The sequence below is a fragment of the Octopus sinensis genome, linkage group LG3, assembly GCF_006345805.1.
Source record: "Octopus sinensis linkage group LG3, ASM634580v1, whole genome shotgun sequence".
Lineage (NCBI taxonomy): Eukaryota > Metazoa > Mollusca > Cephalopoda > Octopoda > Octopodidae > Octopus > Octopus sinensis.
Genome location: NC_042999.1, coordinates 140,077,277 through 140,102,728, shown reverse-complemented (window position 1 = coordinate 140,102,728; position 25,452 = coordinate 140,077,277). Strand labels below are relative to the sequence as shown.

At 35.1% G+C, this 25,452-nt stretch overlaps 1 protein-coding gene across 4 annotated transcripts in view; it reads right to left on the bottom strand.

Moving 5' to 3' along the window:
• The window catches only part of LOC115209092 (proline-rich protein 5), a 214,023-nt gene that overhangs the window by 92,480 nt on the left and 96,091 nt on the right, over positions 1-25,452 (bottom strand). The window contains exon 1 of one of the 4 annotated variants that reach the window (XM_029777211.2): positions 14,948-15,196. The exons of the other annotated variants lie outside the window; for them this stretch is intronic. Coding sequence (XP_029633071.1) covers positions 14,948-15,030 — 83 coding nt within the window. The 5' untranslated portion in view covers positions 15,031-15,196. Of the gene's footprint in view, positions 1-14,947; positions 15,197-25,452 lie in introns of those variants that run through there. 4 annotated transcript variants of the gene reach the window in all.

Here is a 25,452-nt window from a genome sequence, read left to right as displayed (position 1 = left end):
TAGTTTAAGAACCTCTCTCTCTCTCTCTCTCTCTCTCTCTCTCTCTCTCTCACACACACACACACACACACACACACACACACCAGCAATCCTGGAGTAAGAGAATTGCACAAATATAAGGTCAGCCACAAAACAATGTGAGGTCCCAAACTTAATGTTATGTCACTAAGATTTTTAAAGCAATTCCCTACTTTCTAGGCATCATCACCATAACCTAAATACACTTACAACAAACAAAACATTATGTACAACATCAGAGTTTTTTCATGGTATGTATGCAATGAAGTGCTAAATAGATACATATTTCAAGACCTAATAAACTAATAGTTTATATAAAGATATGGTTTAGGTATAAGTAAAGGAATGGAAAACAGTCAACATTACACAATAGCATCTATTTAATGAAAGACCAATAAGACATAAAACTGTATACTCACACCTTGCAAGAGTTCAACATAATCCAGTAAATAAATATTATCTAGACATGAAAATCCAAAAAACAAGAGACATTTTCCATAGGATTACATTAAAAGAAAACAGCAGAAAATTGGTGAGGTTAGCTGTTTTAGATATTATAGAATAATAGTGCCTGAACAAAATTGTCACCTAAAATAAGAACCTGCAAATGAACAATGATCTGTTTATTTTTATTTATGTTACGCTGTTGTTTGCTACTAAGTGCCCATAGTCTAGCTTAGTCATTAAAACTGACATACAATTATTGCTCTTACTCATTGAAGAAATTCATTTCTTCAAGTAATGTGTCACTGAAATGTGCGACAAGCACAGTTTTAAACTATGGTAGCATTGAATGAACAAATTATAGTAAAGCGATGATAGAATTTTTTTTTTTTTTCTTATTCTAACTTTTCTTTATTTACTGGGCAATGCACCCTCAAGTTATATCTTATTTCATTACAACGTAGGTCAAATTATCTTAACAACTTAACCAGCAGTGAGTCCTGAAGAACTTATGGCACTGCAGTAAACAATAGTGAGTTTGACAACAGCTTAGACAGACAGTAGAGAACTATTTTGGCTATTTGTTATGGCACTTGTGGATTGGACATAGGACAGAATGTCTTGTGATATTTAGTTATGGTCTTGTATGTTCAGAATTCAAATCTTGTTGATTTGAATTAAGATTTGAAAAACCTTGATTTTGAAAATTTACAAAAGAATAATAGAACTGAGGTGATTAATGGGTTTTTCTTTCTGTTTCTTTTATTTTGATCTTTTCACATAAACTCCTGTTAATATTATTGAATGTCACAGCATTTTCCTGATGTCACTTTCCCTGAAAATTCCAGGCTACATGCCAATGCTAGAAATAGCTTTATTAAATCTGCAGAGCTCTCTTTAGAATATCAGTTGAAATAATTTCTTGTAATTCAAATTACTAATATCATCATTAGTGAAAATATGAACATAAATGTAACTTCTCATTCCAACTTCATCTAATAATCTTGGCCTTTTTACCAATATTCAGAATAATTATTGATTTCTTTTGCCTGGTCACAAGACCAAATGTCATAATAAACTAGAATCTACCCAGTCAATTGTCAGTTGAAAACAAAGACAATTTCCCGACTATTAACCTCATTTTTAGAGCTGAAACATTTTTTGCTATTTACATCTACACTATATTTCTATTGGTTTGATCTGGTATAGTCATAATGCGTCTCATTCTTGGATGTATATAGTACAGGTTGAGTTTATCAGTAGCACAGTGGATAATGGCATCACTCTCATCAGATTAGAAATAAAAGTTTAATAGTTCAAATCCAATCTGGTGCTATTTACTTATCCAAGAATATTAAACTGGTGATGATTGGAGGACAGTTGAGTGAAATGTAGAATAAGCATTAAAAAGAGTTTCATCTCTAAATGTGAATTAATAGCCCTAAAAGTTATGATCAGCGCAGGAGTGGCTGTGTGGTAAGTAGCTTGCTTACCAACCACATGGTTCTGGGTTCAGTCCCACTGCGTGGCACCTTGGGCAAGTGTCTTCTACTATAGCCTCAGGCCAACCAAAGCCTTGCGAGTGGATTTGGTAGACGGAAACTTTAAAGAAGCCTGTCGTATATATGTATATATATATATGTTTGTGTGTGTGTGTGTGAGTTTGTGTGTCTGTGTTTGTCCCCACAACATCACTTGACAACTGATGCTGGTGTGTTTACGTCCCCATGACTTAGCGGTTCAGCAAAAGAGACCACTAGAATAAGTACTAGCCTTACAAAGAATAAGTCCTGGGGTCGAGTTGCTTGACTAAAGGCGGTGCTCCAGCATGGCTGCAGTCAAATGACTGAAACAAGTAAAAGAGTATATATTTCTCTATTACCCACAAGGGGCTAAACATAGAGGGGACAAACAAGGATAGACAAACGGATTAAGCCGATTACATCGACCCCAGTGCGAAACTGGTACTTTTATTTATCGACCCCGGAAGGATGAAAGGCAAAGTCGACCTCGGCGGAATTTGAACTCAGAACGTAACGACAGACGAAATACCACAAAGCATTTCGCCCGGCGAGTATAGGCACGGGTGTGATTGTGTGGTAAGAAGATTGGCTGGATCTTTTCTATTCTGAAGCCAGGACCCCAGATCTTTCTAGTTAACTAAATAATTTGAAACTTCGTGTACTCATAGAGTGGAACTAGTTTATTCGCCAGTTGGAACTAGTTTATTTGAGAAAAATCTATTTTATGACTTTAATCGTAGATTAAAACTGTGAATTTTAGCCAATCGTAATGTCTGTATTTATGTGAACTTATTATCTGCGTAGTCTTATCTGTAACGTGGAAAGCAATTGTTTACATTTTGACAAATTGCTTTATCGTAACGTACACAGTTTTTCAGTTCCCTAGAATTATATTTGAAACAAAATAAAAAGAAAAAGATTCATACGCATAAATATCCATCCTTAGACATCAGAAAGATTAGAAATGCAACAAAAATTTAAAATACCGGATTTTTACCTTTTGAACTTCGTGGAGTATATATAAAATTTGCGTAGATCCTGAGTGCTTATATTTATTTTTATACACACACACATGTATACAAACATATGCATATATATATATACACCTATACACACATATTCTAATGCATATGCATATATGTGTATATATTTATAATGTGTGTGTATTATAGATGCATGAATTATATATATTTATAAAAGATGTTTACATACAATATATATATATGTTATATACATCTATATGTATGTATGAATATATAAGTACCACAGAATTTGAATCAAACTGTTTTGATCCATACATACATACATACACACACACACACACATACTTACACATACATACATGCAGACATACAGAATGGAAACATTTTCAATTTAATACATGTGGCTTATTAACTAGTTTTAAATATTGTTATTAGAAGGTGGCTGACTTGTTTACATTTAAGATGTTTAATACGTCACGAAATTGGTGGTCGAGACGGAGTAAATAAAATAAAGCCGAATGACGGAATATCATTGGTTAAAATTCTAATTATTAAACAACGTTAAACTTAGAAGTTACAATTCCGTTTTCATTCTGGTTTACAATTAAGTTTACTTTTGACACATTCTACCAGTATACGAAGTTTCAAATTGTTTGGTTCAGTAGGAAAAATTTGAAAAAACTGGCTTCAGAATAGAAAAGATCCTAGCTTCAGACTGACCAAATCCTTGTGAGTGGATTTGGTAGATGGAAACTAAAAGAAGCTTGTCGTGTGTGTGTGTGTGTATGTGCATGTGCTTGTATCTGTTATTGTCCCCCACCACTGCTTGACAACTGGTGTAGATGTGTTTATGTCCCTGTAACTTAAACTTAAGCAAAAGAGACCAATAGAATAAGAACCAAGTTTTTAAAAAAAATGTACTGGGATTGGTTCATTCAACTAAAAATTCTTCAAGGTGGGGCCCAAGCACAGTGCAATCTAATGACTGAAACAAGTAAACAATAATACATAAAAGGTAGTATTAGGATATCTTGTCAGTTGAATAGACTAGAATACATTGTCAGTGGTTGTTCACACCATACTGGGTTCAAAGACAAGGTCAACCTAGAAAGAGCTGAATGCAGATCATATAGAAGAAATAAAAGTAAATATTGTGAGACATTTAGCTTGGTGCTTTACCATTCCTGCCATCTCACTGCCTTTATGGAAAGGATAATTATTATTTGTTAATCAAGTGGTGTGTCATGTGGTGGTGGTTTTCTATAAACAGTTCAGTAACAGGGTTTTAATTCATTGCTGGAATTATTTTTATTTATGTGATTAATGTGCTTATAAAATTTTGAATATCACAGCTTCCCCTAAAAGTTTTACATTCCAATAAATATGATAAAGAATGGTATTTGGCAGTGGGTAGTATGTTTCTCAGTTTAACTGAGCCTGCTACATGGTCAGATAGAATTTATTACCAAATGAAATCAGTATGACCAGGTTTCAATTCTGAGTTGGAACTGTTTCATTTACATCACACACACACCATCATTTTTCATTTCCCCTCTAAACTTGATATTTCAACATGAAACAGATCCTCTCCCAAAAGTCAAAATAAATGTTTGTGATGAACTACCATATTTTAACATGTATAAGGAACCCTCATGTATAAGGATCCTCCTACTTTGGGGAGATTAAAATTTGGAAAAAAGGTTTTGTAAGGGATTATAATACTGTCCATGTATAAGTAACTCCCATATTTTTTAACCTAATTTTTGACAAAAAAGGGTTCCTTATACATGTTAAAATACGGTATTTATTAAAATGAAGCAAAACTTCTTTTTTATTTCTTATCATCATCATCATCATCATCAAGTGTCTCAAATAAATTAGGGTTCATCACAGTTTTCAAGGTATTAAACATTATTGATCTATCCCTTATGAAAATCTGTCAGACGCTGGTTTCTACAAGGATTTGCATCCACCACTTGTGAGCTACTTTAATTACTTTTCTGTTACAGAATGCTCCTGCTGCCTAAAAAATATATTTCCTTCATGATAGCAAAAAATACATTTCCTTCATGAAATCTATTTATAGCTACAATGACAGGGTATTGAAATTTAAATTTCTTAATTAGAGACTTAGTATATCACTGATGATGCTATGAATTATTAATTCTATTCAGCCTATAGACTAGGGCACAAATCAGTCAACTGCTGCCTTTTTTTAGTACTATAGAAATTCAGAAAATACAATCTTCTATTTTGTCTTTCAACAAAAGAGTATTTGTTCAATATATTAAAAAAAAAATTTAAAGGCTTTGACCCAGTAATATTTAACTCAGCTTAGCTACGATTTTTCAATGAAACATCTGGTAAAATCCTGAACTTTCATTCTGAAAAATCTCTTGCTCACACATCTGTTGTATCTCTTCAAATTATATACAACAGTAATCAATCCAATGCTAAACAAAGATTTTCAACTTTTTGTATGATATCAGAACTTTCATTAGCTTACTTTTGTGACATATCAGAGTGCACTTCCTAATCTGTTCAAATCAGTGTTCCAGCTGTTCATTCAAGAGAACCCCCTATTCCTTGTATTACAGTGTGACAGAGTATACCACAGCCTTAATACAATGAAACAGAATCAGTATGACAATCTTTGATAAGGTTGGTGCCTTTGAATTACAAGTACAATCCATCTGAAGAGCTTCCACAGTCTCCATCCACCCAACTTCACTTACAAGGATTGGTTTAATCTGAAGCTATGTCAGAAGTCACTAACCCAAAATGCTGGGTATTAGTAGTGAACCCAGGGCTTCATCATTGAGAAGTGAACCTGTTAACCCCTTAGCCATATTCTTCATATTTTTATAGTTATACTTTAATTATAATTACACTTTTGCTTTAACCTTCTGTCTACCAATGGGTCCAATTCAGTATTTTCTGTTACTTTTTCCTACTGTTTATATTATTTCATTCTTCTTATTTCTTGTGTCTCTTATTTTTTCTTGACTCTTTTTTATTTGTCAAATGGGAAATAAAAGCTAGAAAATTTTACATTATACATTAATGACCATGTGGGTCCATTGGACCCTCGAATTAAATTCAGACAATACTTTTGTTATTCTAAACAGAATAAAAGCAATATCAAATATTATTTTCCTAGATATTTACCAGATATAAAATAGATAAAATTGTATTCAATTTATTTGCTGAATTTTAGATAAAATAGGAAAAACTATGAAAATATTCTTGTAAATTTTTGTGGTATTGCATCACCTTCAATCTGCTAGGTTATAGGGTGATGCAATATTTCTGTGAGGATGCAATTCCTTCAATATATTTCATCATCTTTCAGGAGAGTATAAATATGTGGGAGAGCAATATCTGCCTTTAGTCTGCTATCAACTTTCATATAGTTCAGTTGTGCTTTCCAATATGCCTAGACATGAAAACTTGAGCGAAGACCAAATATCGAAAAGGTTATTGGAATTAGATGAAGAATGGGAAGAAGACAGTAGTGATTCCATCTATTGCTCTGAAGATGATGATGAAAGTGATTGTGTGTTGGACAGTTTAGGTTCTGTGTCATCAGATGATGCAGATGCTCAAAAACAATTATCTGTAGGCTACCCAATTATGGATGAGCAATATGTTTCTAAAGGCAGACAAGAAGTCTGGCATTCTAATCCTCTTACTCAAGCAACAGTAAGAACTTCATCTTGCAATATTGTGCGCTAAGAATGTGGACCATCAATTTTGCTAAAAGGTCTTGCAATAGCATTGAAACATGTTTTACTATCTTTATGCACCAGAATCTTCTTGAAGTAATTCATAAATGGACAAATGTTGAAGGTGGGGTTGTTTACAAAGATAAATGGAAAGAAATTGATCACTCTGAACTAAAGAATATTATTGTACTGGCTATTCTTATAGGTGTTTATAAATCTAAACATGAAAATGTCACATTTATGGAGTCAAGAAGATGGTTGCCCAATATTCAACAAAATTATAAGCTAGGAAAGATTTCAGCAGATTTTACAAGTGTTGTATTTTGATGATGCTTGTGCATGAAGGAAAAAAGAGAAGTGATGATAAATTGGAGCCCACAAGAGAAGTATTTGAAATGTGAAATCAGAATTTGCAAGATGGATTTGTTCCAAGTTCATGCATGTCAGTTGATAAACAATTAGTTTCATTCAGAGGGTGCTGCCCATTCCGGTATATATTCTTTCAAAACCAGGGAAATATGGAATTAAAATTTGGGCAATATACAACAGTGAAACATCTTATGCCTGGAAAATGCAAATTTACACTGGAAAAGACCCAGTAAAAGGGAGAAAGACAAATCAAGGTTCAAGAGTTGTTGAAGACCTAGTAAAAGAACTTGAAAATACTGGTCGCAATATAACTTGTGATAATTCTTTTACAAGTCTAGGATTGGCTTGAAAGCTACTTAGCAAGAAAACTACTTTAGTTGGAACAATTAGAAAGAACAGAGTTGAACTTACAAGTGCTTTGGCAAATGGAAAAGAAAGAGAAATCAACAGCACAATATTTGGATCTCAAAAGGATTCTATGATCTTATGTTATTGTCGCAAGAAAAATTATGTAGTCACACTTATGAGTACAATGCACTCTCAGTTTTCAATTCATTCAAAAAGTGCTGAAAAGAAACCTGAAGTTATTACATGTTACAACAAAATAAAAGGAGGAGAAGATACCCTACATAAGATGGAAAGGACATACACTTGCAAAAGAATGACTTGAAGATGGCCTATGGTTATATTCTACAACAGGATTGATATAAGTGCAGTGAATGCTTTCATTGTTGTTAAACAGCTTCACTTACAAAGTTTCAAGGATAAACGAAGACAATGCCTAATTCAGTTAGGAAAGGAATTTGCTGGAGTTAATACTAAACAAGAACATGACAAATAATCTTCTAGTTCCGCAAACATTTCTCAACCAAACAAGAAAAGAAGATGATCTTCAACCACGTTTGAGATTCGTCAGCCAAAGAAAAAAGGAAAATATTGGGTCCATTGGACCCAGTTGGTAATTAGTGACATACATTTTCTCTGGTAGGCCAAGGGTTAAGATGTAGTAGGTCTTCTCTGACCAGTAAAATAAAAAAAAAAAGATGAAAAAGCATTAGACACTACTTCAAAAATTGATCTTCAGAGCATATCAACCAAATATAGTAGATCTCATCCCTCTCTGCAAGTTAATTCTGAGAAAATTTGAACACAGCACTAAAAGCTCAGGAAAGACATATAAATTAAACACTAGAGGACATGTTAACCAGCAGCTGACACTTTATCAACTGGGTTAGTTATGATTCTAATCAATAACTTTGATACCACACATACAAGTTCTACAGTGTTATTATCAGAGGTGATGGGGTGAATATGTCATTATGTAGAATGGTGAACAAGAGGAAAAAGCATAGTTTTTTTTTTTTATCTCTACATCAACTCTGACAGAACAGACCTATGATCAAAAGCATTCTATGCCCACTGCATCTTTCTGTTTGAACAATGAGTATTTAAGACAGGTTAATCCAAAGTGTTCCAACCTTCTCAATATAGGATGCAATCTGAAGATTTGACTGTTATTTTAGCAGGTTGAAAAACATGGAAGCTCCCTCACTACCTCAAATATGTAGTCTTTGTTGTTTAACGTCAGATCAACCCTGGTCAAGCAGACCTAACTTGAAGATTCTGCTTTTTATTTGTGCAGAATGTGCCCTCTGCAATGTATACTTTTTTTTAAATGGTAAGATTTTATTTGGAAGAAATTTCATTGCTATTTTTAGCAGGTGAATATTTATGCAACAGCATAGATACTCTCTCAGTAGAAATAGAAACTTGTACTCTGGACAATGGTACGGAGTATGATAAGCTTATTCTGGCTTAGATTAGAATATATACACTTAGCAATGCTTTATACATCTTGTTATCTTGGTCATCATCATTTAACGTCCGTTTTCCATGCTGGCATGGGTTAGATGGTTTGACAGGAGCTGGCCAGCCAGAGAACTGCACCAAGCTCCAATTGTCTGTTCTGGCACTTCTTCCAAACTCATCCTTGGTCTGCTACTACACAACATCCTTCTAACATCAAACCTCTGCACTTGTTCACTTGATATCAATCATCAATTTGCCTTGTCTGTACACACACACACTATTTTCAATTAGCAGAAATGACAAAGCAACTCAAGAGTTGTGAGTGTTGTGCATGGTATGAAATTCCCATCTCTTAAGTCATTTTGCAATATACTTTTACCAATTAAGAATAAAAAAAGTTTATATATTTTCATGTTTTGAGTTCTCTCTATCCAGTTTGTACTAACCCCACCTCACTCCCTCATATATATATATAGGAGCGTCTCAAATGAGTTGGCAATACAAATTCAGTTCCCATTCGAACCATTTCATTGCACATACATTTCATACTTGTGACTTCTGATTATAGGTAATGTCTTAGATAAGTATAGGGCATTCTCAGCTGATTGCTTTCGATACACACTACCTGTAAAACGAAATCTTCAGTTGGGAACCAATAACAATAATAGGTTTCCATTTTGTAAATTTGCATGCTTGCACACTCATGCACACACACGGCATTCATTATTAGCATAGGAAACTGTTCTTTAAATTTACAATGAATATTATTTCCATCATTAATGCAACAACTATCAGCCTAGATAAAAACTAATTTTTTTTATCACATTCATTGAAGACACCTTTTATTCAAGATCATAATGATATTTGTCAAGTTCACCATGCAGAGATTTGATTATTAAGTACACAGCTTGAGATGTCCAGATCAACAACACTGGGGGGGGGGGGGACAAAGAAAAATGACATTGGGAAAGGTATATGTAGTTATTTTCAGTTGTAATTGTAGAAGAAATTCTAAGTATGGAGTGTATTTTTCTTGGGTTTTTGAATATATGTCCCAGGTTTATATTTGTGACCCACTAACCATACATTCTTGACCTCCACCTCCCATCTACCCATTTTGGCTTAACTTCATATCATTCATAGCCCTCCAACTCTTATCTCCCCACCACATGTACTGATCCCACTATTCTCATCACTTTGCCCACTTGCCTTTCAACAGATCTGTATATGGGAGACTGCATTAGGCTACCAACATACCTTAACTTCATTGTGCTGTGCTACCAGTCAGCACTCTCTTCCCCCCTCTGAACTACCTCTATTACTACTCTTCACCTACTCTCTTTGTCTTGTCATCCATCTCTACTTTTGTCCATGTCTTCTATTGCCTCTCATTTCCTATCTCTTACTGACTCTCACTTTTATCTAATCACCCATTTCCACTTTTGTCTCTTTGCTATTACCAATTGCTCTCCCCACTTCTGACCACCTCTTTATATCCCTGCCTTGTTCCATTGTCCACATTCACACCCATTCTAGTCCGTCTGCTGTCATTCTTTTTTCTTTTCTTGCTCTCCAATTCCACTCTTTGGTCACCTGTGCAAAATGTACATGCCCTGATTTATCATGTATCCTTTATAACTACATTGACTCCCCTATTCCTGTTTTTCAAATACTAATCACTGGCCTTTCTGTCATCACTGCTCCCACCTCAAATTTGTATTCACTGTGTACACCTTCCCACCCACTCTTCACATTGTAAAACAGTTGGTTAAATTAGCAGAAAAAGTGTAGGATTCTAAAATGTGATGAATATATGTTTATTCCTAAAAGAGTGAATAGAACACAAAAAAGACTATGTAAACATTTTCCTAATCAGACCTGCCAATAACAAAGATGGCACATGTGTCATAACAGATCTGACTAACTGCAATTATGGCAATCAAACTGAAGATCATTCGTACCAAGGTGTCATTGACCGTAGCAGCGATGATGATACTTTAAGTGTACTACAAGTTGGAAGAGTATAAACAACTGAAATGTATTTACAGTGAGTGACATGCGTTCAAGAAAAGGTTATTTTATGTTTAAAACTCCTACAAGAAAAATAACATTTGATTAGCATTAATAAGAGATCCACTGAATTCATGTTAACAGTGACTAATGAAATTGGGGTAAATGTTCATGACAGTGCAATGACCTTTCATTTTGACAAATTGACATTTATTTATTATGCCCTCTTGACAACCACAAAGTAGTATCTTAGCAATACTGAAGAATTAAAGAAAGATAACAAAATAAAAATGGTACCGTGATATACCTTCTATAGAAGATTATTAGTCATGTGGCAATGCATAACACATGCAAACAAACAAATAACTAGATTTCTTGCCAACAAAAAGTGAAATACAAAATAGAAACCATGTCTGGAAACAGTAAAAAGAGAACCCTTGAGAATAAATTGATTACCCTCAAACAGGAGGAAAAAGTTGCTATTGAAAAACTCAGGCATTAAAAGAGAGTTGCTGAAGGAACAGTAAAAAATTCAATCAAAACTAATCTGTAGTTTACCAAGATATGAGAAGACAATAAATGTCACAGAAGTTCCTTCTGGGAAATGTAGTTTTATTCTAGAGTGAAAATAAGAGTTTAACAATGATGCAGGATGGTCAAAGAAATCTAAAAAAATTTTGACCTTACATTACATCAAAAGCATACAGTATCAATGGTGATACACTTGAGGTTATGATTTAGAAACTTTAGGTAAGGAAAGCAGCAAGAAGATTCTTGAATATTAAGTACTTGTACAAAGAAAAAGAAAATGCCAAGCTGGCTGATACTGGCAGAAATAAAACTGATACTCTAAAACAAATCCACTCACATGTTGAACTATAAGCCAATTGTATGCTGGAATTGAAAGGATGGAATTAACACAGCTTATCTGAATCTAATCCTGAGAGTAACAATATTTCACAGTTGAACAAGCAACTGTGAAGTAAGGAAGTTGGAAATGTGCTGAGCAATTTCTAATTAATAAAATTATGACTAAAGAGGGGTGGTGGCATAGGAAGAATTCAATTGTAGACTAGCTAGATTACAAAGAAAAGCATTCAATTCTATTCCCTACTCATGGATACTAGGTGTATTTTGATTTATTAAAGTTCTAGTGACCATCATCGAGGCTAAAGACACCAAGCTTTATTTTGGACCACTTAATGAAGGAATCCGGGGTTGAGGCAGACTCAGGAAGACATGGGATGAGGTGGTCAAGCATGACCTTCGGACGTTGGGCCTCACAGAGGCAATGACAAAAAACTGATATTTTTAGAGATATGCTGTGACTGCGAAGACCTGACAAATAATGTGAGTTCATGACTCTTTCCTGCACTAATTTCACAGAGCAGTCCCAGCCCATCCAAAGTACCTTGGATCACAGAACGGCCTACTGTGCTTACCTTGGATTGTAGGGCGACCTGCTGTGCTTGAAGAGATCTATTGAGTCAAGTACATCAACATCAAAATAAAAGATCAAATGGAAATCGTAGTTAAGATACCCATGCCGGTGGCATGTAAAAAGCACCATCTGAACATGGCCGTTGCCAGCGCTGCCTTGACTGGCTTTTGTGCCGGTGACATGTAAAAAGCACCAACCGATCGTGGCTGCTGCCAGCCTCCCCTGGCACCTGTGCTGGTGGCACGTAAAAAGCACCCACTACACTCACGGAGTGGTTAGCATGATGAAGGGCATCCAGCTGTAGAAACACTGCCAGGATCAGACTGGTGCCTGGTGCAGCCTCCTGGCTTCCCAGACCCCGGCCGAACCGTCCAACCCATGATAGCATGGAAAACGGACGTTAAATGATGATGATGATTAATGAACCTCTTGCTCTTTTCGTTGAAGAAATTTCAAGACTATGTAATTGGTTAAAAAATTAGTCTCATGTATAGTTCTTTTAAGGAAGATCCTAAAAGAATAATGGTATGAAGATGAGCTTTGGCATGGTTACAATACTTTCAAAGGATTAAGGGAATAAATGTTTCTACAAGTCAGTCTAATAATATCTGTATCAATGGCCTGATGGGTTTTTTTTCAATATTTGATGAAGAATTCTATAAGCACTTTGGGGTAGATGAAAATATATCTTCTGATGGAACATGAAACTAAGAATGCATAAGCATAAATAACCATATAACACAGATTTTTAAAAATATGGTTCTTCAATAGCTCTGTATACAAGCCAGTGGCCTACAATGTGTTTGCTGTATCAGTATTCATACCAATATCTATGCTACTCATTTGGACACTAGATGTGATATGAGTTGCTGATGTTAAAATTACCGATCTTTTAACTAATTCTATAAATGTCTACATTAACAGTAATGTACTACCTCTACTTAGATAATGACACAGGAGCTTAACATTGATCCAAATAGACTTTGAATGCTGCATTATATCTTTTTGACATCTCATAACCATCTGTTGAAGTGCATTCATGGATCAAGTCAGCATACATGCAGCAGATAAAATTATGAGAGTTGGAAAAGAGCTCCTCAGAAAGTATTCTCTGGGTGTTGAACAAGGACACACATCCAGGGAAGATAAGCTCTATCACAACAGGTAATCAGACAAAAAAATTTGTTCTCCTTATCAGCAGAACATCATGCATAGCCATGCTGTTAGAAAGGATCAAAGTGACAGTAAAACATACAAGGGACACTCCACCACCAGCTCAAATTAGTCCTTATCAACCTAAAGCTAATCAACGTCAACATCAAATTCATCATCATTGATATTGTTAGTTTCAATTACATTGTCATCTATCTTGATTTCATCATCGTCAATTTAAAAGTCTTTACTAGGAATTATTTTTTTTTTGTTGTGAACAAATACCAACAGCACAGATTACTCGTCACAGATTTTAAAAGAATGTAAATATTAAAGGTTTTATAAAGTTTTGTATAATAAAAATTGTTGCATTATATATTACCATAAATAACACTTAGTAACATTAGATGTAATACATATACAGCATGTCAAAAATAAATATCAGTTTAATCTTTTATTCATTATTTCATTTCCTAACTCTCTTAACGTATTCCTAAAAAATCCAGCACAATCATCTTCAGATTTCATAGACATTCCACCCAAAATATCGATTTATATTTGAGTGGTTGTGTGGTAAGAAGCTTGCTTTCCAACCATATGGTTCCAGGTTCAGTCCCACTGTGTGGCACCTTGGGCACATATCTTCTATAACCTCAGGCTGACCAAAGCCTTGTGAGTGGATTTGGTAGATGAAAACTGTAAGAAGCCCGTCATATATGTGTGTGTGTATTTGTGTCTGTGTTTGTCCCCCCACCATCACTTGACAACTGGTGTTGGTGTGTTTACATCCCCGTAACTTAGTGGGTTAGCAAACGTGACTGATAGAATAAGTACTAGGCTTTCAAAGAATAAGTCCTGGGGTCGATTTGTTTGACTAAAGGTGGTGCTCCAGCATGGCCACAGTCAAATGACTGAAACAAGTAAAAGAATGCCTACAATTATTGCAGTACTTGGATTTGAAACTAACTGCCTCAGCACACAAATACCGAGAAACTGGGTTTCACAAAATCAGAGAAGGCAACTGATTAGGAAATTAGTCATAAACCATTAATGGAGCTGTAAAAATATGTAAAACTTTCTAGAAGTTTAGCATTTGTATGCACAGATATATGAACATATATATGTACAAATACACACACACACACACACACACTTAACTACCACATTGATATTATCTAAATTCCAATGAAAGATACTTTCTAGGTTAGAAACAATCTCTTTCTCACCCCTTTGGATGAAAAATTTGAAAAATAAACTGCAATGTGAACACACAATGCACATATTTACACATCCATATGTAAACATATGCACAGACATACTCACAAATGCCAAAAAGATTTCCATACAAATATGAGTGTATCTATAAAGTTAGAGACATATAAATATAAATGAATATAGAATACTCATAAAAGTTTATACATGTGAGTTCTGTTAAGATGGTAAGAAAAATAAAAGAAATAATTAAGGACCTACCTCCGACATGCACCCTTATAGTCAACAGCCTCACTCTGGTACTGTATCTGAACAGTAACTGAGGTTCCTTGGTTAAAGCTCATACCTACTGTTAGTGGTGTTTTTAGTAAGATTAGTTAGTGACTTCTTGCCCTGAATCACCAGTTCCCATAGGGCAGCATACTATTTTATAAACCTTTCCTCTTCTTCCATTGAAAATATGTGCTTCTGACATACTGGCTGTCAATACTGATAATCTCTGTCTGTCTCTATCACCCCCTCCACACACACACACAGTATGTGTGTATAGTTGATTTTGTGTGTGTATATACAGACATACACACACATACAGAATCAACAACTATCCATGCATATTTACAAAATGTCTTTTGGTCATAGAAGTGGTGGTGGTGAGAGTGTTAGGAAGGGGAAAGGGTTGCAGGTGACCTACAGAAATATATGTGTCTGTATGCGTGTGTGGGTGGGTGTAGCTGATAAAAAAAACAGAGGACTGAGTAAGTATTAATGGTGGTGGTGTGTGTAACAGTATGCATATATATATATATATACGTGTGAGTGTGTTTACACATACATACACATAATATACACATATATTATCATCATTTTAACATCTGCTTTCCCATGCTTGCATGGAATATATGGATGTACAAATGCTGACGTTGACATCTATATATATATATATATATATATATATATATATATATATATAATGTGTGTATGTATTACTTATTAAATTCTTTCATTAAAAACTGCAGGGTTCAGTTTTACAATACTTTCAAGTAAATGCAAAATCAGGATGCCAGTTGTTCAATTTACAGCTTAGAAATAGAAAAAGATTTTAAGGTGGAGTTATAAATTCCTAAGATCACCTAATAAGTTATGAACATGTACAAGTTATTTGTAACTTAGAGGTTATCATCTATGAGTTGGTTTAGAAGTTATTTATAAGTTATAGTTTATCATCTGTAAGTTATGAATTCCTAGAGTTTCTTGGAATGAAAAGTGAAAAGAAAAGAATTGTGAAATTCCTAATATGGATTTTCTTTCAACTAATATTCAAATTCCAAAGAGATTCTTTGAGGAGTGAAGGTCAAAATAAATTAAAATAGTAGAAATACACAGCTTAACTTTAGAGTGAGAGATAGAGAGAGAAGATTTGTAGATTTTCAAAAAAAAAGAAAAGAATACTGCCAGGGAAATGATTATGTTTGGTACACAGAAAACGAATAGGTAGAAATTCTATGCAGTGTGTCCAATGTAAAGAATAGATGCACTTTATATATATGCATTTTACATATACTTGTGTGTGTATGGGAATGCATGTGCATAAATTGTTCATCTGATGAGTTGTAGTGCACCTGAGCACTATACAATTGGTTCGTTATTATTCTGCTTTCTCATCTAACACCATCTGAACAAAACACTTGTATTTTCAAAGACTAGTGGGAAAACAAAATTCTATATTTGAAAAACAGGTAAGGGATGGTGATAGGAAGAGCATCTCATGTAAAATGGACCCACAAACAAACACATATATACATTTTTTTATTTGCTGGGTCAGGAGGGAGTAGCACCCATGGCCTTTGCAGCTCTTCCAAGACTAGTGAGATTGATGCCACTAATGTTCTTGAACTGTTGAAATTCAACACCAGAGGAGAAAGACATGAACAGATATCATATAATAGAGAGCATTTGTGAAAAGAGAATAACAAGATTTATTCAGGTTTTACTTTCCAACAACAGTCTACCTACATTAACAACACCATTATTCAACATTCATGTTCTATGCTAGCATGGGTTGGGCGGTTTGACAAGACCCAATGGATCCACGAACTGCATTGTGCTCCAGTATCTGATTTGGCATGGTTTCCATAGCTGATGCTCATCCCAATGCCAACCACTTTACAATGTGTACTGGGTGCTTTATCCATGCTACTAGCTCTGTTGAAGCCACCATGCAACTTGCAAGATGATAATCCCAGAAGGAGTGGGGCCAGCTTTATGTTGGAGGCAAAGAGGTTAAAGTATGGAAGAAGCAGAGCAAGACCTAGGACTCAGAAAACTTGTTACCCAGTTTCCATGGCATGTAAGTAACTAAGAGCACAACATTCTGCCTGAATTGGATGTAGATCTGTTGCAGGATCAAGCCCAGCTATTTTTGAGGGGATGGGCAAGTTGATTTCATCTCCCCCTACACCTCTGTACTTGATTGGTACTTATTTTATTGATCCTGTAGGGATAAAAGGCAAAGACAAATTTGTTAGAATTGTGGCACGTAAAAGCACCCACTACATTCTCGGAGTGGTTGGCGTTAGGAAGGGCATCCAGCTGTAGAAACTCTGCCAGATCAAGATTGGAGCCTGGTACAGCCATCTGATTTGCCAGACCTCAGTCAAAGCGTCCAACCCATGCTAGCATGGAAAGTGGACGTTAAATGTTGATGATGAATGTAGAGAGCTGACTTGCTATCAATTCTGCCAGCTTTCAACCTTATACATTACATCATCATCATCATTTAATGTCCATTGTCCATGCTGGCATGGGTTGGACAGTCTGAGCAGGGCTGGTAAGCTCAGGAGCTGCACCAAACTTCAGTCTGATTGCATGACTTCTATGGCTGGATGCCCTTCCTAACACCATATGTATATATGAAGATAAATATTTGACTATACCTTATATTGAATCCTTTGTTCAATTAATATTTGTTGTTTTTTATAATTTTAAGACACTTTTACTTATATCTCTCTTTCTCATATATATATTTATATATATATATATACACACACATATATATGTATAAACCATTACCATCATCAGTTAACACACCTGTTAACACACACATGCAACCAATCACTCACTCACCTTATCTAGTTAAAGTTTATTGATATCAGTACTTAGATAAATATCTGAGTTCAAGGAACACATGTTGATGGTCTCAGGCTACTCACATCACTCTCACTGCACTCCACAAAACACACACTCATAACAATTACTTCAGTCCATCACGTGGTTAAAATGATTGCAATGCTGTCACTGAAGGAGGTAATATAACAATGACATTTACAGTGAGAATCAGAGTTGGGTGAGAAGGTAGGCAAGTGGGTGTAGGAGAAATTAAGATCCTCAATTAACAAACTCACTACTATTAAAGAGGTAAGACAACCTGATTATTATAAAATGCTCAAGATTCAATGAAAGAGCTTCTACATGATCATACAACCTGCTAAAAATAACAGCTGATTTCCCCTCCAATCTCATACTATAGTCTCTTTTAAAATAATGAGAGAATATATCCAAATCAGTTGATCATGGCTAGAATATATTTAATGATAGGGTTGCCCTAGGTCTGAACAATAACATCAACAGAAAACTCTCTAACCATGTTCATAAAATGTAGTTTCTTTTTCATTCTCTCTTTCTTTATAGTGATAGGCCTAATACACCATCCAGCTTAATGCCATCACCATCTGGCCCTTCTGTACCTTGAACAGCATTTTCTCTGTTTCAAGCATTCAATCCAGACCTGTCCATATTTTTCCAGCATATATTCTGGTTGAGTTTATGTCACATTGATTTAACAAGTTTGTAATAACCTGCAAAAGTTAAAGGTCATTTTTTTTATATCTTAGAGATATGGTTGCTTGATCTGCTAGAAACAGTGACCAAATCCTCCTCAAACTACACTCTACTTTTTAAAAAGGAAGAACACATTGTATGATGCAATCCAAGATTTACTACTCACCAGCACTGGATTAACCATTAAGCAAAATAAGCACGTGCTTTGAGCATCTAGGGAAGGAGGGGAGACCACAGAAATAGTAAATGGTTTACAGCACAAAAGAAATCACTTTAAACTTGCTAAAATAATATCCAGGATGCTTTTATCTCTACTAAGTATAGATGCAGATATGTTATCTAAGATTAATTTTGAGGATCCAATCAAAGACTTTGCAATTCAAAAAAGTAGGAGGAAACTTTTCAAATATAAATAAAGTGGAAGTATACAAAAATAAACATTATTTTCCTTCTTACTGGTTTGTTTCATTTTGAAAAATAAAAATTTATTTTATAGTTTGTTATTGTTTATATTTTGGATTACATAATCTTTTATGGGGGCACCAAAATCTTTTAAGTGCTTAGGGCCTCGATGGGTCTTAATCTGGCCCTGCTACTCACAAGAAAATAAATTAGGTCATAGTTTGACTGCTCTTTTTGATCATAGGTCTGCTTGACACAGAGCAGCTTGGGACTAAACAACAACTAATATATCCGGCATACTGTTTTCCCTACTTCTATAGCACAGCAGGTCATAATCAACTCAGGGAGCTGGGAGGAGTTATGTTATCTTTCCCACTACAATTAACTATCTTCACGCCCTTTTCTAAATACCACCATAATTCTGTTAGTTCTCCCTTATCTCTCTTCATCCTATACCAAATTATGCTTTTGACTCAATACAAACACATTACATTTTGTCACAACAAAAATTGTAATTAATTAATCAAGCTATAATTGACATATATTATCTTCAGACTGTAAAACACTCAATCCTGTTTATTACCAGTTCTCACTGACAAATATATTACAACTATTATACCTTATTATTAATAATCAGCAGCTAATATGACTGTTATCATTTTAAAAGTAAACTTATTGCCACAAATTTCCCATGCAATCCATTGTAACTATTAGAAAAATATATACATGTATATATTTCCAAACAAAATATTTCTCCTAAGCCTCCCACGCCACCTTTAAGACCAAGGCTTAGCTAAAACGATGATCAGAAGAGAGAGGGGGAGTCATCAGTAGATAAGAGATAAAACAAGACTATCCCAAAAGCATGGAAAAGTGGCCCATTAAAATGACCGTGATGATGACAAGCTTTGTTGGACATTTGAGCTCAAAGAGGGACCCAATAGACCAAATTATGATTAACAAGTGACTACCAGCTGAAGGTGGTTTCCATCCATTCCTTCCTATAATATTTTCCATGCCCACAAGAGAATTTTAACTCAGCACTGCAAAAGTACCCAACCCATCCATTAATCATTGGATAGCATCATTACCACTGCCACCACCATTAACATACAACTAGATAAACCTATGAAGAAACTTGTATGCAGTTGCTCTGCATGCCAGAAATAACAGCCACATTTTCCTCGAATCACAACATATAATTCTCGAAAATAGGATAATGTTGTCTTAAATATACCATGTCTGAAAAAAATGGCGTACTGACAATTTGTTTTTGTTTTTATTTGCTGGGTCTAGAGCAGGGTTTCTCAACCAGGGTTCCCCGAAACCCTATGGTTCTGCAAATGGTTCCTAGGGGTTCCACGAAAAAGAGTGAGACAGGCTAATGCTATTTACCACATGAACTATGATGAAAAAAATACGAGAAAGATATAGTATATATTTTTTTTTTTGTGCAGGGGTTCCTTAAGACATGTAATTTATTTTAAGGGTTACGCAAGGGTAAAAAGGTTGAGAAACACTGGTCTAGAGGGAAGAGCAGTACCCATATCCTTTACAAGCCCTTCAAAGCTGGTGAAGTTGTTGCTTTTAATATCCCATTTAAACTACTGCAAGTCGACACCTGGAAGAATGGCATGAACATGAGGAGATTCCAGAGGGTACACATTCTGGGGAGATCTTTTACAAGCCCTTCAATGCTGATGAGGCTGCTGTTTTTCATATCGCATTTAAACTACTGCAAGTCGACACCTGGAAGAATGACATGAACATGAGTAGATTTCAGAGGGTATGCGTTCTGGGGAGGAAAGACTGGATACAGTGGTTATTGCAGGGTATGGGGTGAGGGAGGGGGGAGGCACAACATGGGTAATGAAAGGTGAAGAAACTATGTGGGTTGGGAATGTCTGCACAGAGGAGATATGAAACCAGCCAGCTTCAAGGAACAGAGACCATTATAATAGAGATAGAAAAAGCAGAGAGAGAGGAGACTTGTAAGCTATAGGATGGTGTGTGTTTAGGAGTAATTTACTGCAGTTAGTCAAGTGATCCATAATGTCTATGTGTATATAGTAGCAGCACTGTACCAGATGCGAATGCAATATTCCATTGTGAATTTCATTTGAATTTTGTAAGCCTGTCAGCAATTGTTGGTGGATTAAATATTTTCTGACCCTGAAGAGAAGGGCCAATCTTTGGGATACAGACCTAGCTGTGTTAAGGATGTGCTTTCACCCTGAAGAATCTTTGGTGAAAATGAGGTCTAACATTTGTAGCAGCCATTAGGGTTCTGGTTGAATGCCAATCATGTTTCATTGTGGGAGGGAATGCAATGGTGATATGGGTGGTGCATGAGTTTTTTACTGTTAAGAGACAAGATTGGCATGGCCCCACTAGAAGATACTCTCCAGGTCTCTGTTCATAGAATCAGTGTAGGTTTGGTGTGTGATGTCTAGGTTATGTATGAGTGTTGTGGTTGGAGAAGGCTAGGGAGGAATGAAAAGTCATATCAAGTGTATAAGAGTTGATGCTGTTGGATGTGGTGGCAAGTAGGTCATTGATGCATAGAAAGAAGAAAGAGGAACAAAACCAAACTCTCAGGCATACCAGAGGTAACAGAGTGGAACTATTTTAACACACACTGTGATGGTGCAATCTGATAGGAAGCAACTGATCCAAGAAATGAAAGGTAGGTAGAGCCTGTAAAGGGGAATTTTTGATAGATTTCCACACAGTCATGGTCAAAGGTTTTGCTGATGGCTAGGGCAACAACATTGCTTTTATCAAACATATCTAAAGCCAATTTACTGCAGGAGAGGAATACGAACATTAAATCAACCAAATTGCCCGTGACCTAGTTTCTTAACTCTAAAGAGTTGGAAGTAAACCCTAGTAAGATTTGAACCTGGTGCAGTCAAGCAGTTAGATAAGTCACTGTAAGTAACCCTTTTGACTTCTTATCACAACAGCAATAATAATTTCTAACTTTGGCACAATAGCATATAGGGAAGAAGTATAATCAATTGGGTCAACTCATTTGCTCCTTATTTTATTGACCACCCTTCAGCTCAGGATTTTGTCTTATAAAACAGAGATCATCATCATTTAATGTCTGTTTTCCATACTGGCATGGGTTGGATGATTTGACATGGGGCCCATCAGCTGGGAAACTGTCCAGACTCCAAGTGTCTGTTGTAGCATGGTTTCTATGGTAGGACGCCCTTCCTAACACTATCCACTTTACAGAGCATGTTAGGTGCTTTACACTGCACTGGCAGGAATACATTTTATATGGCATCAGCACCTGTAAAAGACAAGCCTGTATATATGGATGACAGCGATTTTACTTAGCTTGGAGTGTCTTCTCAAGTACAGCAAATCAACACAACTCCCGATCCCTTGTTGTTTCCTCAGTGAGGCCCAGCAGCTAAAAGTCTTTTGTCATCACTTCATCAGGGATATACTAAAAGACATCTTTGACTCTCAAGTCCCCACAAGGAATGATGTAATAATGTCTTATACTTCAGTACACAGCCACATACATGAAGGAATAAATTAACTGCATTACATTATAGGTACTAATTTCATCAACTTGCATATATTTGAATTCAGAATGAAATGGGATGGAGTTGAATGCTGCAAAGATTTTATTTCAATGTTCTATTAAATTTGCTGTTCCATTGCCTCACATCACAACTAATATATGTGTGTGTGTGTGTGCGCGCGTGTGTATATATGTATGTGTATATATTTATATATATATATATATATATATATATATATATATATATATATGTATATATATATGTATATATATATGTATATATATATATATATATATATGTATATATATATGTATATATATAGTATATATATATGTATATATATATTTATATATATATATATATATGTATATATATATATATATATGTATGTATATATATATATATATATAGTTGCTGACAAAACAATAAAGAACTCAAGCATATCCACATTTTCATATCCTGAAAAATGAAGTGCCTGTCACTTACTGCTATTAGTAATATAAGTAGTTTATAAGTTATTGTAACCACTTTAGAGGTTAATATAAATTAACAAAGATCGTGACTTTTACGAGAGCTTGTATTCTTTCAAAGCAGTGTATTGTGTAGCTGCTATCGTAAGCAATATTGGATAATACTTGGAAGTGGGTGTTTTTAAAAATAAGTCATAGACTTGACATGTAATTAGTCATAAACCTAAACGAAAAATAGATATCTGTTGAAAAGTGTGCCAGAGTTGTTGATTTTAAGGGCTTAAAGAAAACAACAAGAAAAAAAGCATTCACAAATATTTATAATGCTAATAATGTCTCATACTGGCTTATGGCCACAAGTTTATAAGAGGAGAGATATAATCAACTGAGTTAAACCCAGTGCATTTATGGCACTTAAAATGTAGTAGGGCAAAACAAAATTCTACAGAATGTTTCTGGCTCTTATTTTCTAACACTGCGAATCAAAGCAATAACAATGGTCTTGTACTTTTAATCGGCACAAAATGTGAATTTATCAAAGTTAAAATTATTGGTGATGAGTCCCCTCCCCCAACCCGTTAGCTTTAATTGAGCAGACTCATGACAGAAACATCAGACATGCCCAATTCCATCTTTTCTCTTTGTTTCCTTTTTCTTCTTTTCAAATATAGAGTGCTTTGGTTGACATTAGCCAAAGCAGCTTTTTGAAGATGAGAAGGGTGATCTGAGGGAAATCTTGTTGCTATTTCTACCAGGCTGAATGATCACATAAAGGTTCCTTTCTTGATTTGTGATTGTTATTCATGCTGATGGTGAGTGATATATTGGTAAAATAGCAAAACACTGGACTAAATATCTTATAGTATTTAGTTGTCCCTCAACTTTGCCTTTCTTCCACACAAAATCAATAAAGTACTAGTAATTATATTGGGAACACTTTAAAAGAACTATATTTTTCTTTTACAAATTGGTGACCTAGTTCAAATTCTAGCTGTTATCATTATTACTGGAGAATGTCAATCATCTCTGCTGGAGTAGAAATAAACAGTAATATCATATTTAATGATCTCCTACTTAACAACACACTGCTTTAAAGATATTTAAAAAATAAATTAAAAATGAAAACTAAAATAGTTAATTGCACAAAAATGCTAAACATTTATAAGGATTGCTTTAAAAGTTAAATTATCAAGATATATCTTGACAATGTGCCTGTGAATGTCTTGTTCATTCAATCATTCAGTTAACTTGAATGTTGACATTTTGTGTGCATATCGTTTTTACATTCTCACTGCTACTCATTTGTCTTAAAACTTTTGAATTAATTCATTATGAATTGATTCAACACAACGAAAAATCTTAAGATATCACAATGGAAACTCTTACATCTTTCACTGACAGCAAATGAGATTTTTGGAACTCAAAAATTCAAATTTCAAATGAAGTAGAAAGGTTATTGCAGATCTAAATATATTTCACATGAGCTATTAAGAAATTTATAAGGAAAAGGGAAACACTGTAGTGGAAACAAGGAGCTCTTAGCACATTTATAAGGATAAAGAAACTGCTACTTCAAGTAAATTAAATACGAGCAGCAAAGCAACATTGAGTGTTGAACTCAAAACATGAGCATAGAAACATCAAGAGATGTGTAAAAAATTTTTAAATATTATAATTGATTGTTTATTATTTGTAAATGAACTATTCAATTGAATCATTAGTTAACATTAAATTGTTTTATTACTTCTTATTTCACACTAAAAATTTCTCATGTCCAATCTCAGCAAGATTAGTGAATTTGTCTCTCATTTATTTCTCATTTGTGGAGGCGCAATGGCCCAGTGGTTAGGGCAGCGGACTCGCAGTCATAGGATCGCGGTTTCGATTCCCAGACCAGGCGTTGTGAGTGTTTATTGAGCGAAAACACCTAAAGCTCCACGAGGCTCCAGCAGGGGATGGTGGTGATCCCTGCTGTACTCTTTCACCACAACTTTCTCTCACTCTTACTTCCTGCTTCTGTTGTACCTGTATTTCAAAGAGCCGGCCTTGTCACTCTCTGTGTCACGCTGAATATCCCCGAGAACTACGTTAAGGGTACGCGTGTCTGTGGAGTGCTCGGCCACTTACACGTTAATTTCACGAGCAGGCTGTTCCGTTGATTCGGATCAACCGGAACCCTCGTCGTCGTAACCGACGGAGTGCTTCCATATTTCTCATTTAACAACTAGACATTTGAAGCTATCTGAATCATTAAGTAGAAATACTCCTATACACAATGGTAAATAACTGATCATTGAGTTTGATTAAATCAGCATTTTTAGCATTTGGCATCCCTTTTTTTTTTTTTTTTTTTGAGGGGTCTGATAGGCACTTGGTAGTTTGTGAAAGAATATTTTTGCCATCGAAAGAGAATTAACATTGAGCAGGTTGACTGAATTTTGTTGAATGGTTCGCTGTTAAGATAGTTGTGGTTGTGTATAGTCTCAGCCTGCTTCCTTGATATGGGGATTGCAAA